At 51.5% G+C, this 16,438-nt stretch overlaps 1 protein-coding gene across 4 annotated transcripts in view; it reads right to left on the reverse strand.

Annotated features, from left to right (window-relative positions):
• Positions 1-16,438, reverse strand: part of ZFHX3 (zinc finger homeobox 3) — a 253,984-nt gene that overhangs the window by 150,873 nt on the left and 86,673 nt on the right. For all 4 annotated transcript variants that reach the window (XR_011468919.1, XR_011468920.1, XM_070398745.1 and 1 more), the window contains exon 2: positions 884-3,612. Coding sequence is in view for 2 of the 4 variants with exons in the window: in XM_070398745.1 (XP_070254846.1) it covers positions 884-3,566 (2,683 nt within the window). In the remaining 2 variants the exon portion in view is untranslated. The remainder of the gene's footprint in view (positions 1-883; positions 3,613-16,438) is intronic.

Genomic DNA, 16,438 nt, shown 5'->3' on the forward strand with positions numbered 1-16,438 from the left:
AGAAGCTCTCCCCAAAAGTGGTCATGATTCTCTGTACGTAACAAGTCGTGGTTTCCGGCACCAAGTACTACCCTCGGATCCCACGCTCGACCCATGAAGCCAGGAAGACCTGGGTTGTTCTTCATGGCAACAAAGGCTCCATCAACCGGGATCTCCCTGACGTTAAAACTTAGCTTTCTTTGATGTACAGTTTCAGAATTCATTCATTTTCATGCATCACACCAGTCCTTAGTGTGCCCCAGGGCCATTTAATTCACAAGTATACTAACTGCCAAAAACACATGCAAAATAAGGAAGGAGAGGAACACGCCTCTCTCCCCGAGACCTGAGGGAACACACGGGGGGGGGGGGGGGGGGGGGGGGGCGGCGGAACCCTATCTGGGCGGCTCTCGCTCGGCTCAGAGCCAGCCTCTGGTTATCTGAGTAAAGTGCGCCCCCGTCCCGCGTTCCTCTTATGGAGATGACTGTTCCTATTTAAAACTCCAGCTACAGTTTCCTGTAAGTTTCAATAAATATTTAATGGAATCCAAAAGTTTTGGATAATTGTGGTGATTTTTCAAATTGAGACAGAGACAGAGAAAGAGAGAATGGGAACAGAAAGGAAGGTTGACCAGAAGCCAAAAAAGCAGAGGAAACACTTAAATTTTAATCCTGGCCTGCGGAACTGGAGTGGGGTCACGTCTCTGTTCAGTGCATACGACTTTCCCTATGCACACAGGGTTCAAGGGATTCTTGAGAAAAAGTATTGACTGTTAGACTCTCAAGCTGATACAAAAGAAAAAAAAAATCAACCGAATCCACGGGACCTGGACTTATTCTCAGTGTCTCCCCCCTCCCCGTTCCAGGCACAGCACAGAACAGACAAACACGGAGTCAGCCTCACCTAGAGCCGGCGTCACGGCGGCCATGGGCGCGGAGGGGTCCAGCGGGAACCCACTCATCATGAAGGGGGCGTCCGAGGTGGCGCTGTCCATCTTCAGGTTGGGCAGGCTCATGTTCTGGGCCAGGTAGTACTGGTACAGCTCGGCCTCGGCGGGCGAGGGCAGGCTGCCCAGGCCCAGGTGGCGGCTGTGCTGGACCTGCGTCATGTTCTGCTGCAGCAGCATCATGTTGTGCATGTGCTTCTCGCTGGTCATGTGGATGCGCAGGTTCCTGGCCACGTTGGTCTCGTAGTCACACACCTCGCACCGCCAGGTGGGTTTGGTTTTTGGTTTGGTGGGTGAGGGGGCCCCGCAGGAGCTGCCGATGTTGGCCGCTGCGGCCGCTGCTGCCGCCGCCGCCGCCGCGGCCCCGGCCGAGTGGCTGAAGACCTGCTCGCCGCCGCCGTTCTGCAGGTTCTGCATGTTGTTGAGATGCTTGTCGGACTGCATGTGAATGCTGAGGTTGCCTTTGGTCGTGGTGGAGTAGTTACACACCTCGCAGCGGAAAGGCTTGTAACCACACGTGTAGCTCTCGCCTCGGGCCAACCGGGGGTGGGGCTGCCCACTTTTGCAGTAGACGCAGGAGCCCCCCGGCTCCGGGTGCTTCTCCTTCATGTGTGCCTCCAGCGTCTGCTGGTACTTGTAGTGCCAGTTGCACTTGGGGCACTTGAGGGTCTTGCACGAGTTACGAGAATGCATCATGGTCATGTGGCCGCCCAGCGAGCGGGAGGAGCCCAGGACCGTGTCGCACTTGGGGCACTCCACGCCGCTCCCCGAGGGGCACTCCCCCACCCCAAGCTCGCAGAGGGAGCCCGCGTGCTGGTGATGGGGGACGAAGCCCCCGTCGTCCCCCTCGGGGCTTTCATTTGGTTCTGGTGCTGTGGCATTGTCTTTATTGGCACTTTCGTCGGCGAAGTCCAGCCTCCTGCCGCCCTCTGCCACATTGGCCCTGACGCCCTCACTGTTAAAGCTTAAACGATTCCTCCTGTTCGCACCATCGAAGACAACAAAGGAAGAAGCGGAATTAGAACTAGTAGAAGCTGCGCCCCTCGACAGTGTCTGGAGCACGTTAGGCATTAAGGGGGAGTTAGAAATGCTTTGGTTTGAGAGAGCCAGGTCCTTCTTGCTGCTACCTGCCGCGGCCCCGGACTCGTCATGGGGCCTGTCCTCCAGTTCCTCGTCCAACTCGCTGGGAAAGAGTTCTTTGCAACCCTCGTCTTCCTCCTCCTCCTCCTCCTCCTCTTCCTCGTCCTCCTCCTCTTCCGCCTCTTCCTCCTCCTCTTCCTCCTCCACCTCCTCCTCGGCTGGCCCTGCCTTCTCGGAGAAGCAGTCCGGGTCGCCCCCTTCCTGCTTCTCTCCTTCTGCCGCCCCGGGGTCCTTGCCCTCCGGGGATTTGGTCGGACTGGAGGCCAGAGGCCCCAGGGGGACTGAGGTAATGGGGGTCTTCAGGACCGAGCTGGTGAGCCCGCCAAGGTTCAAGAGGGTGCTGGGGGTCAAGATGCCAGCCGGGGGCTGCTCGGGGCCGGCGGCAGAGCCGGCTGGGAGCGCCTCCTCCCCTTCCATCCGAATGCCACTAAATTTACCATAAAAACTGTGTCCGGGACCTATGAGGTTAGCTGTGGAAACTAAAGGGTGCTGAAAGTTTTTGTTTTTTGGTTCCAGGAAACTTACAAGGGGTTCCTTGTCTTTGCCGATCCCTTGGATGATAGCGGAGATGTTCTTATTGCTAAGAATCTTCCGCTCGTCTTCACTCAGGGTCATTCGATGGTCGTGCACCGCGTGGGTCACGAAGGAGCGGACGTAGCCGAAGGAGAGCTTGCACAGGAAACACATCAGGATGGGCTTCCGCTTGCCGTAGAGCACGAAGCCATCGAACTTGGACAGGTCCACATTGTTGGGAACATCTTTGGATACGCAGGAGCTTTTGGCAGAGCCGTCGCTGTTCAGGTAATCCTTGTTGCTTTTGTGTCGCACGTCAAACACGCGGAAGCTGTGCAGGACGGGGCTGAGCCCCGCCAGGGCTGAGGTATTCGGGAAAGCCGGGTCTGGGCCCTCGAACCACTTCCCGAAGGATGAGGCTATGTGGAAAGTGTTGATGATCTGCGGGTAGACGGGTGCCGCACAGGAAGGGTCCCCCTGCTTGCCCCCCGCCCCGGGGAGGGAGTTCAGAAAGAGCGAGGGGAGAGGCCCGCTCTGGGTCAGCTGGCTCAGGCTCTCCACGATGTAGGCCGAGCCGTCGGGCTGGTAGACGATCTCCCCAGCCAGGTTCTCCACGTCGCTCTCCTCGTCCCCCTCCTCGCTGCTGTCGCTCCCACTCTCCTCCCTCAGGGGCCGCGGGGGCCGCGCGCTGGGGCAGTGGTGCTCCATGTAGGTCTGCAGGCTGGCGAAGGAGGCCGCGCACGCGTTGCAGCTGACCTCCTTGCCCGCGGGCTCGGCGGGGGGCCCGGCCGAGGTGCTCTCCCCCAGGCGCTCATTGAAGGGGGCCCTCAGGCTGTCCAGGGGCCCGTGGCTCTCGCTTGTGGACTGCTCCATGCTACTGGGTTGGTCGGGGAGGTGGGTGCTGTTGAGTTCAGTCCATTGCTGGTGCTGAGGGATCCCGCACCCATTGTCCTTCCCCGAGACGACGGGCGAGTCACAGCCTTCCATGGTAAGGCCTGCGTGGAGCTTTCATTGCACCCAGTACGGATCGGACCTGAAGGGCGGAGGCAAGGGGGGAAGAGGGAGAGGGGGAAGAGAGAGAGAAAGGAAAGAGGTTAGGAGGGCCGAGGCTAAGGTCCCGCACAGAGCACTCTAACAGCTTCTGTTCACACCCACAACGGAGACCGCGGGGGGCGGCAGGGACCCCAGCGCTGGCCCCATGCCGTCCGACGCACAGAGGGCCAGTGGCCCCCGGGCATCATGGCTGGGGTCACGGCGGGGGACGTGGCAGGGGCAGGAGCACAGGCAGGGGCATCAGGAGAATCCCTCTTAGTCTTCAGCGTGTCGGCTGCTCTACCCTGGAGACCAGTCTGGATTTCCGTTCTTTGCAAGCACATTGTTAGCACCAGGACTGAGCGCCGGCCAAGGCGGAGGAGGGCCCCGCCGAGGACACAGGAGGGCGGCCCTACCACACACAGGCAGCCAGCCCCAAGCCGCCCCAGGCTGTCCCAGCTGCCTGTGGGCCGGGGAGCAGGGGAGGGACAGACGAGAGGAGGGAGGTTTTGCACCCCCAGAACAGGAAAGGCCAACTGTGCAAGGACATGCTCACTGACTTGGAGGAGAAGTTGCTGCTGCTGCTTTTACTGACCAAGGTTCTAGTTTGGAAAATTCAGAGAAAAGCCCGAGGTCTGGGGAGCACTGTCCCGTTTTACAAGCAGGAAAACCGAGGGGCAAATCCTTAAAACGTGCCCCTGCCGCCCAACACTGTGAGACAGAGGCGGATCCCGAGTTCCCTTCTCCGCCCCCACCCCTACAGCAGCCTTGCTTGTGACTCAGCTGGCTCCAGACGGAGAACGTGTAGATGCGAACATGCGCGTGATGTTTCTAGGAAGAACCTCTGGGGCGCAGTGGGCCGACGCCCCCTCCGGCAGCATGGATGTCACCCCGTCTGGAGGGAGCCCCGTCACCACTGGCTGGGTGCTGTCTGCTGTCAAGGATCTTAGCAGCAAACCGAGACGGCAGCTGGGCTCGGCCAGCCCCCGTTCCCACCTGCCTCTCCGTTATTAGTTGCTACCCAAGCAGCTGTCCTTCAGCCCTGGGGCTTTTCCGTTTCCGACTCCAAAGTGCCACTGAGCTGAATTTGCCCTCTGAGACCACACGTCCCTGGAGAGGGGGGCATCGGATCACCCGCTGCTGCTCTGCTCCTGTGGCAAGGACATCACAGAGCATTTCTTCCACCCAGTGCTGCTCCTACAGCAACTCAGAGCCCAGTCTGCAAATCCCAGGCAAGCCCCCCCTCCCCCACCGCCCGGCACCTCCTGCCTGGAGAACACTTGGCTGCTTCTCCACCCACCATCTCATTCATACCCAGCAGATGAAGGTTTTGGCTGGGTTTGGTCCCACCCCACCCCCCAAACCCTCATCTTCCCATTCTCTTTTCATTTCTTGATTCTTGACTGCACAGTGAGCCAACAGCTCCCCCTCGGGAAAAGATGGGGAAGGCAGGTTTCCCAGAAGCCTTGGGAGAAAGAACTTTTTGGAAGAATGTGCCATGTTTTGTTTAAAGCACACATGCACACACACTCCCCACCTCTCCGTTCATAACCTCAAACTCCGTGATGACAAAGCTCTGTGTGCCTGAGAACAGACACATTGATTTCAAGCTAAGATAACTACACTGAACCAAACCGAACAGCAGATGGATGGGACTTCCCCGCCAGGCTTAGCTGGCACACAGGTGAGAATCCGGGTGGCTCTTCTTAAGATGCGCCTGATTGACAGCTCAGGCCAGAAAGGTTGGCAGGCCTGAAGGGGCGGGAGGGTTAACAGCCCGATTGTAAAATCGATGTCATAAATGCTTGGTAAGTTACAGGAACATGCGGGAAGGGGAGGCCACGATTGATAAAGGAGAACAGCTTTGATGCTTCACCAGGGACTTGTGTATCGACAGCAAAGCCAATCTCCTCTCCAGCCGGGGCTGGGCCAGCGAAACCTGCCAGCATTTACCAATTAATTGGTGGGCTTTTCTTGCTGTTCTCTTCCTCCTCCTCCTCCTCCTTCTCCTCCTCCTCCTCCCCAACTCACCCACTTAAGGGGTTGGGACTTTTGAAAACTCACCTAAGTTTGTTTCCTATTTCCAAGCAAATGTCAAGAATGACACTGTGGCCACCCCTGAAAGACAGACGACCCCCTGGGTGGTGACACTGGCCCCTGGAGGGACACGTGGGAGACTCTTTATGCGCAGGGACCGACAGCCCAGCCAGGCATCCACGGGAGAGAAGGATCCCACTCTGAGGTTGAAGCTGCCGGCCCTGGGCTTGCTGTCCATGCAGGGCCATGGCAGGCAGGACCTTTCACAGCCTCGCTGAGCAAAGTGTGGATCAGGGAGCAGCAGAATCGCCTTCACCAGGGCGCTGGGAGGAGCACTCTCAACCCTGCCACAGGCCAGAGTCCGCACATTGCACATGGTCCTTGGAGGGTGCACATCATTCAAGTCTGATTCACCCTCTGCTCCACCGGACTGCCAACTCCCCTCTCTGTCCCTGTACGGCCAGGGGGGCCAGGCGGGGCCAGGCCAGGACTTCCCCACCGGTCCCTGGGAATGAGGGGACGGGGTGGACAAGGGGGGACCAGAACGCAGAGATGAAGAAACCGCTTATGCTTCCCAGTCCTTCAGCTCAAGGGCCTCGGGCCGTCCACCACTCTCCCGCCCGTCCCTCTCGCTCTGTTTATCAGCCAGTCAATAAGAAAAAGGTAGTTCTTACTTAAGGAGGCAGAAGTCAACTCGGCAGGTCGATCAGCACTCTGTCTGTAAACACGGTTTCCCGTAAAATCAATGATCTTCAGTTACAGAGGGCGGCCTGGGAACCTGGCGGGTCCCCGCACTCACAGGCAGCCCCGCAGCAGCCTCTGCTCAGGCCCTACCCCGGCTCTTCGCCCCCTTCCTCATCCTTCACTCACCAGGGCCAGTTCACACATCACAGACCCTCAGCCCTTCCTGCAGCCTGCTTCTCTTCAGCCACCTACACCCCCAAATTCCCCTCAAATACAGACGTGTCCTACTCATGCCCACCTAGCGTGCTCCACGTGGGTGGTGTGTGTGTGGTTTTAAGAATTCAGTTACTCCTCAGGAGAGCACATCTCTCCAGCAGGGGTGCAGGGGAACGAGAGGTGTGGTCGAGGGTGCTGGACTCGCTCTGCTGAGCTAACCTGCCATTTGAGAAGTCACCCTGTAAGGAAAGCTTCGACGCCTTTATCAAGGCCCCGGAACACTTGCGCCTCTTACAATTAGTTTCCTTGGAACCTACCTGTAAAGCTCCCTGCATCTTCCCAAATATCACTCTTTGTTTTGAAGACATTGTTTAAAATGTTAAAAACTCCACCATGTCACCCCGAGGCCCCCCATTAACAAAGTCATCCATCTCCCTCTTTCAACTGAGAAGATGTGGCATGACAGTCTTATCACATTCCTTTAAGGAGGCAGGGCTGAGGCCAATGCAACAGTTACAGGGAAGCTGGGGAGGGGGGTGTTGAGGAAGGGGAGGGGACTCCCGCTGTTGCTCTCAGAGAATTAAACATGAACATCGCACTGTGCAATTTTAAATTGTTAATTAGCACAGGGTTAATTAGGCGGTCCTTTCACAAGAGGTTGTTTGGCAGAAAACCAAGAAAGGAAACAAAGGGGACCAAAAGGAAAAGAAAGAGAGAAGTGAGACAGCGAGAAACTGTTGCCTCAGTGAATAACCCAGCAACTTCGCCAGAAAGAAGGAAGCCAGTGGGCAAGGATGCCACTTCCCTGAGCTCAGCTGGAGCGGCCTCCGCTGGCTGCCTTCCTGGAGGTGACTTCGCAGGAGATACCAAAAGCCTCAAGAATGCACATGCCCTTTGAATCAGCAACTCCCCCGTTCTAGGAAACAACCCAAGATACCAGAGAGACAGATTATTCATCACATTTATAACATAAAAGAAATCTGGTGAAATGAGGGACTCTCTAAATTACAGTGCATAGCACTCCATAGGATGTTATAAATACTAGAGGCCTGGTGCACAAATTCATTCACGGGTGGGGTCCCTCGGCCTGGCCAGGATTGGGGCCGATTGGGGCTGGCTGGCCGGGGGGAGGGACTGTGGGAGGTTGGATGGCTGCAGAAGGTTGGCTGTGGGAGTGCACTGACCACCAGGGGGCAGCTCCTGTATTGAGCATCTGCCCCCTGGTGGTCAGTGCTTGTCAAAAGCAACCGGTCGTTTGGTTGACTGGTCATAATGGTTGCTTAGGCATATATATATATATATATATATATATATATATATAATTTTTTGAAGAAGTTATTTAAGGGTGTGGGAAAATGATCACCCGGGATGCTAAGTGAACAAAGCATATATAGGGCTGCATATGGAAATACATGAGATTTATATCAAAAACTAGGGGATGAGGTAATTGGGAAATTTCATTTCTTCTTTATTTCCCAAAGATTTTTGAAATTAAAACCATCATAAGGGAAGCCATCCCTTCTTGAGTTAGGGATCATGTAAAGGCCGGGCCTGAAGGTACAGCACCACCTTGATGCTCAGAACCACTCCTTGAGACAAATTCTATTTTTATCCCCATTTTAAAGATGGGAAAACTGAGGTTGCCCCAAGTTATGCAGCCTGAATAACAAAACCATACACAGTCTGGCTGCGTGGAGTCTGTGTTCTTGGCCACTGTACCATGTTCTTCTTTAACGTCTATTTCTCAAAGAGAACTCCAGAATGTCCTTACATCTGACATTCACACCCAGTCTTTATGGACCCAGGGACTGCCCTGAGAGCACGGGATAGCAGAATGGCTATGTGAAAGGACATTGCCAACTCATACAGAACGCTTCTTGCTTGGTAATGCTGAGGGGAGGAGAGTTCAAAATGGCTTCTGTACTTGGATATCTTCACCAGGAGAGAGAGGGTCAAGCTGCTGCAACAAACTGTATGGTAGGCCCATTATCCTCACTTTTTTTAAGAAAAAACAAGGGGGACAGAGTCCAGACACCATAAATCAAAAAGTGCACCATAAATCAAAAAGTGCCCTAGCCTGTTTGGCTCAGTGGACAGAGCATCCGCCCTGAGACTGAAGGGTCCCAGGTTCGATTCCCGTTAAGGGCACGCACCTCGATTCCAGGCTCAATCCCCAGCCCTGGTTGGGATGCATGCAGGAGGCAACTGATCAATGTGTCTCTCTCACGTTGATGTTTCTCTCTCTCTGTCTCTCCCCCTCCCTTCCACTCTGTCTAAAAGTCAATGGAAAAATTTCCTCAAGTGAGGACTAACAAAACAAACAAAAAAGCATTCATTCATTCACACATTCACTCAATATTTACTGTGCACCTACCATGTGTCCGATGCTAGGGAATCAAAGTTAAACAGGTCCCAATCTACATTCTTGTGGGGGAGAGATGGCCAACAAACAAATATAACATTAAGGGGTGAAAAACACTCAGAATAATATAAAGCAAGAAAAGGGGGAAGAGTGATGTGTGTGCACATCATTTTGGATAAAGTAATAATGTTAGACTTAAAAGGTATGTTGTAGATTATATATTGCAAGCTCCTCATAGTTTGAGAACAGATTCAGGAGTTGCTGAATAGGATCTAGAAAAAAAAGATAGTCCTGAGGAATTAGCAATTAAACTGAAATATAGCTTCGCTCGGACTCAATGATCTGAGAAATGCAGCAGAGAGTACTGTTTGATTTTAATAAGCTATTCCAGAGTTTATCATTTCTTTGTATCCAGGAGAGCAAAATGTCTTTAAGAAAAAAACAAAACAAAACTCTAGCTGAAAGTTATAGCTAGTGGGTGCCACTGCCCGAGGTCAGTGGGCTAGTGACAGGCCTGAAGCTTCTGTCTTGTCCCTGGTTCCCTTCATGTACATCAACAAATTGAGGGGCAAGAGCAAGCACACCCGCCAATCTGCAAAGTCCATAAAGCTAAGAGGACTAACTAATATGATAAATGATAGAATTAAGATTAAAAACAAAAACCAAAAAAAAAGATTTCAACAAGTTGGGACAAGGCTCAAAGGAACAGGACGAAATTTTGAAAGGCTATGTAGGAAGCCCTGTATTACATTCAGGCAGTCAGTGAGACCAACAGAGGATGGAAAGGCTTGGATTAACAGGAATTCGTGCTAAAACGGCCTGGCAGCGTCACTTTACTATAAATCCTGTGGCCGCCCAAAGCTGATATGGCAGTCAAAGAGGCAAACGCAACCTCTGGCCACGGGAGTACACTATTCCTGCCGAAACCCACAGGCCCGCAGCCCCGTCATCGTCTCTGTCTGCACAAAGGACGCGGTGATCCACTTGGGGGGGATCTGGTAAGAAGGGTTGCAACAAACGAACCTGAGTGTGGTCAGGACAGCCGACCACGAACATCGCAGGAGTGTGGGAAAGAGGGGTCCCATTGCCCCGTAAGACAACTCTGTTCCACCCTACGAAGGCCTGCCTGCCGCCTACAAGGAGTGGTTACTGGTCTTCTACCTAGCTTCAGGGTTTAACTAGGGGTGATGAGGGAAATTTATTAGGAATTAGAGTTCAGTTCAATGGAAGTGAGAATCTTTCTCAAGATTATCAAAGTCCCCCAATGGAAGGCTTCCTCTGGTGAAAGACCTCAATCCCTGGGTTTCGTGGATTTCGGGAAGCGGGGGTGGGGAGGGCGGGGGGGCTTTGGCTGTGGCCAGGAAGTGCCATCAGGCAGCCTCTCAGGTCCTCGAAAAGGTGAAGATTCTTTTCATTCCTGGGTTATCAGTCCGGTGACTCAATCAGCTTTAACCTCCTCCCCTGCGGTCCCACAGTAATGTGGCACCGGGCGACACACCGCCGTCCTGGGGTTATCACACTCCTGCGATTACCGCTGGCTGGTCTCTGCCGCTGGGCTGTGCTGTCTCAGTCATCTCTGTGTCCTCCACATCCAAGATGGACTAGGTGCTTCCCGAAACTCGGAGGAAGCTTCCGGCACTGGGAGAAGTGATAACACTTGGAGAAGAAAAATTAGGGTCCCCGAACGCGATCTGTTTCTTTTTCTCTTAGTTGAAGAAATGCCTGGTGTGACCCTCCGGAGCCAAATGGAATCAGGCTCCTTGGAGAAATGGACAATTCCTGGGTTGGGGCAGACAGAGTGCAAGATGAGCCTGGGGCATCTTCCTTTTTTCTTTTAAAGGTTTTTATTGTTTTTTGAGAGAACGGAAGGGAGAGGTAGAGAGAAATATCAATGTGAGAGCAAAACACTGATCCAGCTGTTACCTGCGTGTCCCCCGCCAGGGATCGAGCCCACATTGGGAATCGAACTGGTAACCCTTTGGTGCACAGGACGACACCCAACCAACCGAGCCACACCGGCCAGGGCTGGAGCATCTTCTTGAGACAGAACACAAGGATGTGCTCTAAGGATGATCAGAACGTGGCAAAAGAACACAGGGACAGGTTAAATGGGGCTCCCACTGCTGGAAGGTGGTGCAATTGGAGAAAGAAAATAAAATGAGAGTAAAGGATCACAACCCAATGCACAAAATAAAAACCCGTATCTCCATACTTTTATAAGTTCTCTTAGGGGATAAATCCAAGTAATAAATGCAGATGGAATTATGGAGTTAGAAAATCACCATTTGGTAACCACCTATTATAACCCATTTAGGAAAAAACTGAGGGATACCAAAACGGATGGATAAAAGTTTGAGGATATTTACAAAGTCTCAAAGCATCTCCACCAAACACGCACTAATCATGGAAGGGACAACAGTAAGTGTGCAGCAGAGAAACCTGGCACCTTACACACATGATCGAGTTCTCATCACCCGAAGTGAGACAAACAGACATTCTGTGCCTTCGGAGAGGAACACGACATCCCCTCCCCGATATTCCTGCCAGAAATGCAAACCCTGGATCTGATCCGAGGGAACATGACGCAAATCCCAGTGAGGACAGCCTACAGAGTGCCCTACGCTCTTCAGGAAGGTGAGTGTCGGGAAACAGGTCTGCCTCAGAGTGCAGGAGGCTGAAGAGATGTGACCAAGGAACCAGCAGACTCCCAGTCTGGTCTATAGGTCCGATAATCGTAGTCTGTGAATGTTAATGTCCTAATTTTGACAACAGCAGTGTGGTTATACAAAAAGAGTCCTTGTTTTTAAGAAATCCACACTGGTATATTAAGAGGTGAGGGAGCATGACATCTCTGTTTTCAACTGGTTTAGGAAAAAACTGTCTGTGTGTGTGTACGTGTGTGTGTGTGTGTGTGTGTGTGTGTGTTACATATAGACAGACAGCTAGAAATATGAAAATATGTTAACATGGGAGGGGTCTTGACAAAGGGTATATGAGAATTCTTTGTTCTCTTATAATTTTTCCGTACAGCAAAAGAAAAAAAAGAAATTGTCCCGTGTTAAGAACTCTACATATTGAGCCTTCAAAGATGTATGACCAGCCAGCCCACCTGGCCCCCATGTCCTGTCTTCACATGAAATCCATGGCTGGCCCAACTTCATGAAGGGAGGGAGGCTGGCCAGGGAGGCAGAGACAAGAGCAGAAAACTGGTCTTCCTTCTTCCAGCCAAGAGGTTCTACACAGAGTTCGAGATGGCCTTTCTGATGTGAGTAGAATTTCAAGTAACACAACACTGAAAGGCATTCACCCAAGTCACCCATAATCTGACTCAGATTTCCCTAACCTCGTGAAAGCAGTTCTAAATGTAAGGACAAGTTCAGCCACTATAGAAAAGTGGAACCCCAACAGCCCACAGAGGGTGAGCATTGCTCACTCTGGGCTAAAACATTTGAGAGAAAAATCCACAACAATGACTAAATCACACCTACCGCCAAAAAAAAAAAAAAAAAAAAAAAGGCAACCCAGATTCTCAGATAAGCAGATACCCCATTCAAGGGGCAGAAAAAGAATGCCCTCATCTGTTAGCCTGGAATCCACTGAAGAACCATGTCCAATTCTGTTCTGGGCTCTGTACAATGACTGTATTTGTGTATTGACTGCTGCGTACTAGTCAATAAGTGTTAAATCATAAGCAGGTGAGATTCCACCCCCCTTGGTAGCAATTTCCCAGGAGCCTGAGGATTCATCCCGTAACGATGGCAAGGCCGGAGAGCACACGCGTACGTGAACGGGCCCCTGGTGTTGCAGGAGGCCTGCTGCCCGGAAGGCCCAGAGAATCGTCAGGCCCTGGGCTCCGTGTTTGCTAATAAGTGTATCTGTGCTCTTTCCAGCATGACCATAAATCAACCTGGAAGCGGAAAGTGCTAGCTCAGTCCCTTCTGCGGGAATCCACCAGCACCGCAATGCTCTGGCTGCAGCGGAGCCGTGAGGGGCAGAGGAGGGAGGTTAGGCCAGGAGGAGAGGCCCTGGAACCCGGGCTGTGGATGTTGGAAGAGAGGAGCTGGTATTTAGGGGAATCGGATGTTTTACTATCTATGCAGGTACAGCCACAGTTCCACAACCACCAAAGCCAGGGATACGATGATAAAAAGCATAACGACACGCTATTCCTTATACTCTGCCTTGTTCTAAAAAAGGATCTGGGGCAACTGAACCAGCTATGGGAGTGTTTGTATCCCAACACTTAGGTGCTTATTTAAGCATCCACTCTGAGGCCTTCATGCTGAAGACAGAAGACCAGCGTCCTTCACCCATCCATGGCCTGAATGGTTCTCTCCTGACCTGGATTTAATCACCATAAAGCACTGGTCCCCCTCCCAGATTTGACACAGCACCTCCTTTCACCAAACACAGTACCTCTAACTTCCCTGCTGCACCGACCCCGCCCCTCCTGACTGGCAGGTGCATAGCTCAGTCAACCCCCCGAGTTCATCACTTGGTGCTTCCCGGGCTGAACTGGGGAAGCGCCGAGTTCACACCTGCCCACACTAACTGTAACTGATGACTTCAATGCTTCCTTTGCCAGCACCCACAACTCTCATGTCCTCCAATTTCCTCGACATCCCTCTTACTTCTGATCTCTCCATTCGTGCCATTGGGTGGCAGAGCCTATGCTAGATGGTGGGAAAACGTGCCATCTGGCCCCTTACAGTTTCAATCTGGCATCTCATGATGTTAAATTTACTTTAAACAATTTCTCCTAATTAAAGTACTATGAACTCATTTTTTAAAATGGATATGTGCAGAAAATTCAACAGCTAAAATAAAAATCATCTATAATTCCACCAGCCAGGAAGCTACTGATAGGTAGGTAGATTTAGATTTTTTTTCCTCTGCCCGTCGTCTATAGTTACAGATCTTCTTCACCAACCTCAGACCACACTGCTTCTTATGCGGACTGCCCTTTTAACTTAATTTAGCAAGAAAGTTTTCCCCTGACGTTCAATATTCTTTACAAGTTAGAATTAATGGCTGCACAGATACTGCATCCTATGGACACAGCATAATTCCTCCAGTAAATTCTATTAGTGGATTTAGGCAATTCCTAATATTTTGCAGTGAAAGCTGCAATAAACCCTCATAAGTCTTTGTAAGTATATAATTAACAAAACAACTAATAAAATGTAAGTAGCAGTTCCATTACTACCCACTTATTCGGGCCAGGCATGCTTCTAAGCACTTTTAAATATACATTATTTCATTTGACCCTCAAAACAGCCCATTTTACAGATGAGGAAGTTGAGGCCTAAAGGGTTAAGTATCTTTTTTATATATATATATATATATATTTTATTGATTTTTTTCAGAGAGGAAGGGAGAGAGATAGAGAGTTAGAAACATCGATCAGCTGCCTCCTGCACATCTCCTACTGGGGATATGCCCGCAACCCAGGTACATGCCCTTGACCGGAATCGAACCTGGGACCTTTCAGTCCGCAGGCCGACGCTCTATCCACTGAGCCAAACTGGTTTCGGCGAGGATTAAGTATCTTATACAAGTCACATACTAGCTAAGTCAGTCTTTTCAACCAGTAAGCCTTGCTACTAAAACCTAGGCTCTTACTGGTGATGTTCCTAGCTTTTGAGCCAGTAGAATTGCTGGCCCAGAAGCGAGGAACACTTAAGGGCTCTAGCATATGCCAAACAGTCCTCTAGGAAAGCCCTTCCAACTCATGCTCGCACTGGCACATGAGCAGCAATTTTCCTGCATCTTCATCAATAGTGGGTATTATTTTGTTTTTGTTTTTTTAAAGTGTCTATTTGGCAGGCAAGAAATCACATCTCATTTTAACTCATGTTTTGCTCGTAAGAGAGAATCCATCTGCAAATAGTGGTTGGTTAGCAGTTTGTATTTCTTTTGTGAATTCCCTGCTGCTTCTACAGCGGGGGAGTGCTGTCCTTGCCTTGAGGATTAATAAGAGGGCTTTATAGGACTTCACTGGTGGTCCCTCACCCGATTCTCTACCGTGCTCCACAAACCCACGAGCTCAGAGAGGACAGTCTGACCTGCTAACGTTGCTGGTTCAGATCACATCTCTTGTCCTACCCTCGGATCCCACTCATTTAACCACGTGGACACTTCCTCCACATCTCTCTCCCAAAGCCAGGTGAATGCACCCTCCTCTCTGTTTACAGAGAGCTATCCTGCATCAACAGTTCTCACGCTTGCTGTGCAGTGGAGCCGGCTGTGGGGCTTAGTCAAGGTATGAAGTTCCAGGCTCTGCCCTAGACTCCAGGATCGGGTCGCCAGAGGAAAAGTCTGGACACTGCTGAAGGCCCTACGTCTCCGAGGCCACTGAGGCCCATTGCAGCCCCTGGCTTTCCCCCCTCTGTCATCTTCATCAATGTCCCCACAGTCTGAACTGCTGACCCTAGCACCTTGGCATCTCTTTCCCCCTTCACTGCTCTGACCTGACTTCCTGGCTCTCTTTCCATCTCTCCGAAATTTATACTGTCTGCCCTCTCCCTGATCCTCCAGATCTCTATGGATGTGCTTTCCCACTTGTTTGATAGCATTCCCTGTTACTTTAACCCCCAGAAATTCCTCCTCTCCGTTCTCCTATCATCATACCCCGCCCCCCGCCCCCCGGCTCTCTGCTCTTATCTCTGTCCATCGACTACCTTAACTACTTCTGTGGTTTCAATTACTGAAATTATGAGTTGACTCCCAACACAAAATGTTCCATTCCTGACTTATCGCCTGAGTATGTGTCTCATACTTTCCATAGACCACAAGATATCTGTAAGTGGCTATAGCTCTCCATCTCTCAACACTCGGAATGGCTCAGCTTGTCCAAATGGAACTGCCCCTCGCTGACCGCCTGGTCTCTCCAGATGGAACTCTTGGTACCATCTTTGATTTCAGAAAACAGAGAGGGGAGGTCAGTCAAGATTCCCAATGCCATGTTCTGCAGGTGCCTGTCCCAGGCAAGAACCAACTGCTAAAACAGTCCAACCTACACTCTTCGGAAGGTTTGACACTAAAAGCTACCCCACTACACACACATTCCTCCTCAATCACTTCTCTCTCAAGCAGGAGGATCACCGCCCGCCCCATCATCTCCACGTTCTTACACACTCTTGTCTTGGTTCCTGCAGCCCCAGGCCCTTTCTCTCTCTTCCTCAACATTTATCCAAGCCTTGGACATTCTTTAAGAAGCGCAAGCTCAAGATCCATGTAGGCAGTAATATCCCTGCTATCACTCAAGGCCCCCACACCTTTCTCCTCTCTGCACTCCTACAGTAATGGTCACCTCACCGTCACTAGAACAATCTCTCCTTGTTTCACTTCCATTGCTTTTATCTCCATAACGTGACTGAAAGCTACCAGACGGCAAAAATCAGCTTGTATTTCTGTTCATCTCCTAGCACATGCTGAGCGTGCAGTATGGACAAAAGACTTGGTGAACGGCACACTTCCTCTGTCTACGAGACATCTTCCATCGCATTCCTGGGAGTGTGCTGATCTC

This window comes from Myotis yumanensis, unplaced genomic scaffold (assembly GCF_028538775.1).
Source record: "Myotis yumanensis isolate MYYU_CA2020_CCGP unplaced genomic scaffold, mMyoYum1.0.hap1 SCAF_18, whole genome shotgun sequence".
Classification (NCBI taxonomy): Eukaryota; Metazoa; Chordata; class Mammalia; order Chiroptera; family Vespertilionidae; genus Myotis; species Myotis yumanensis.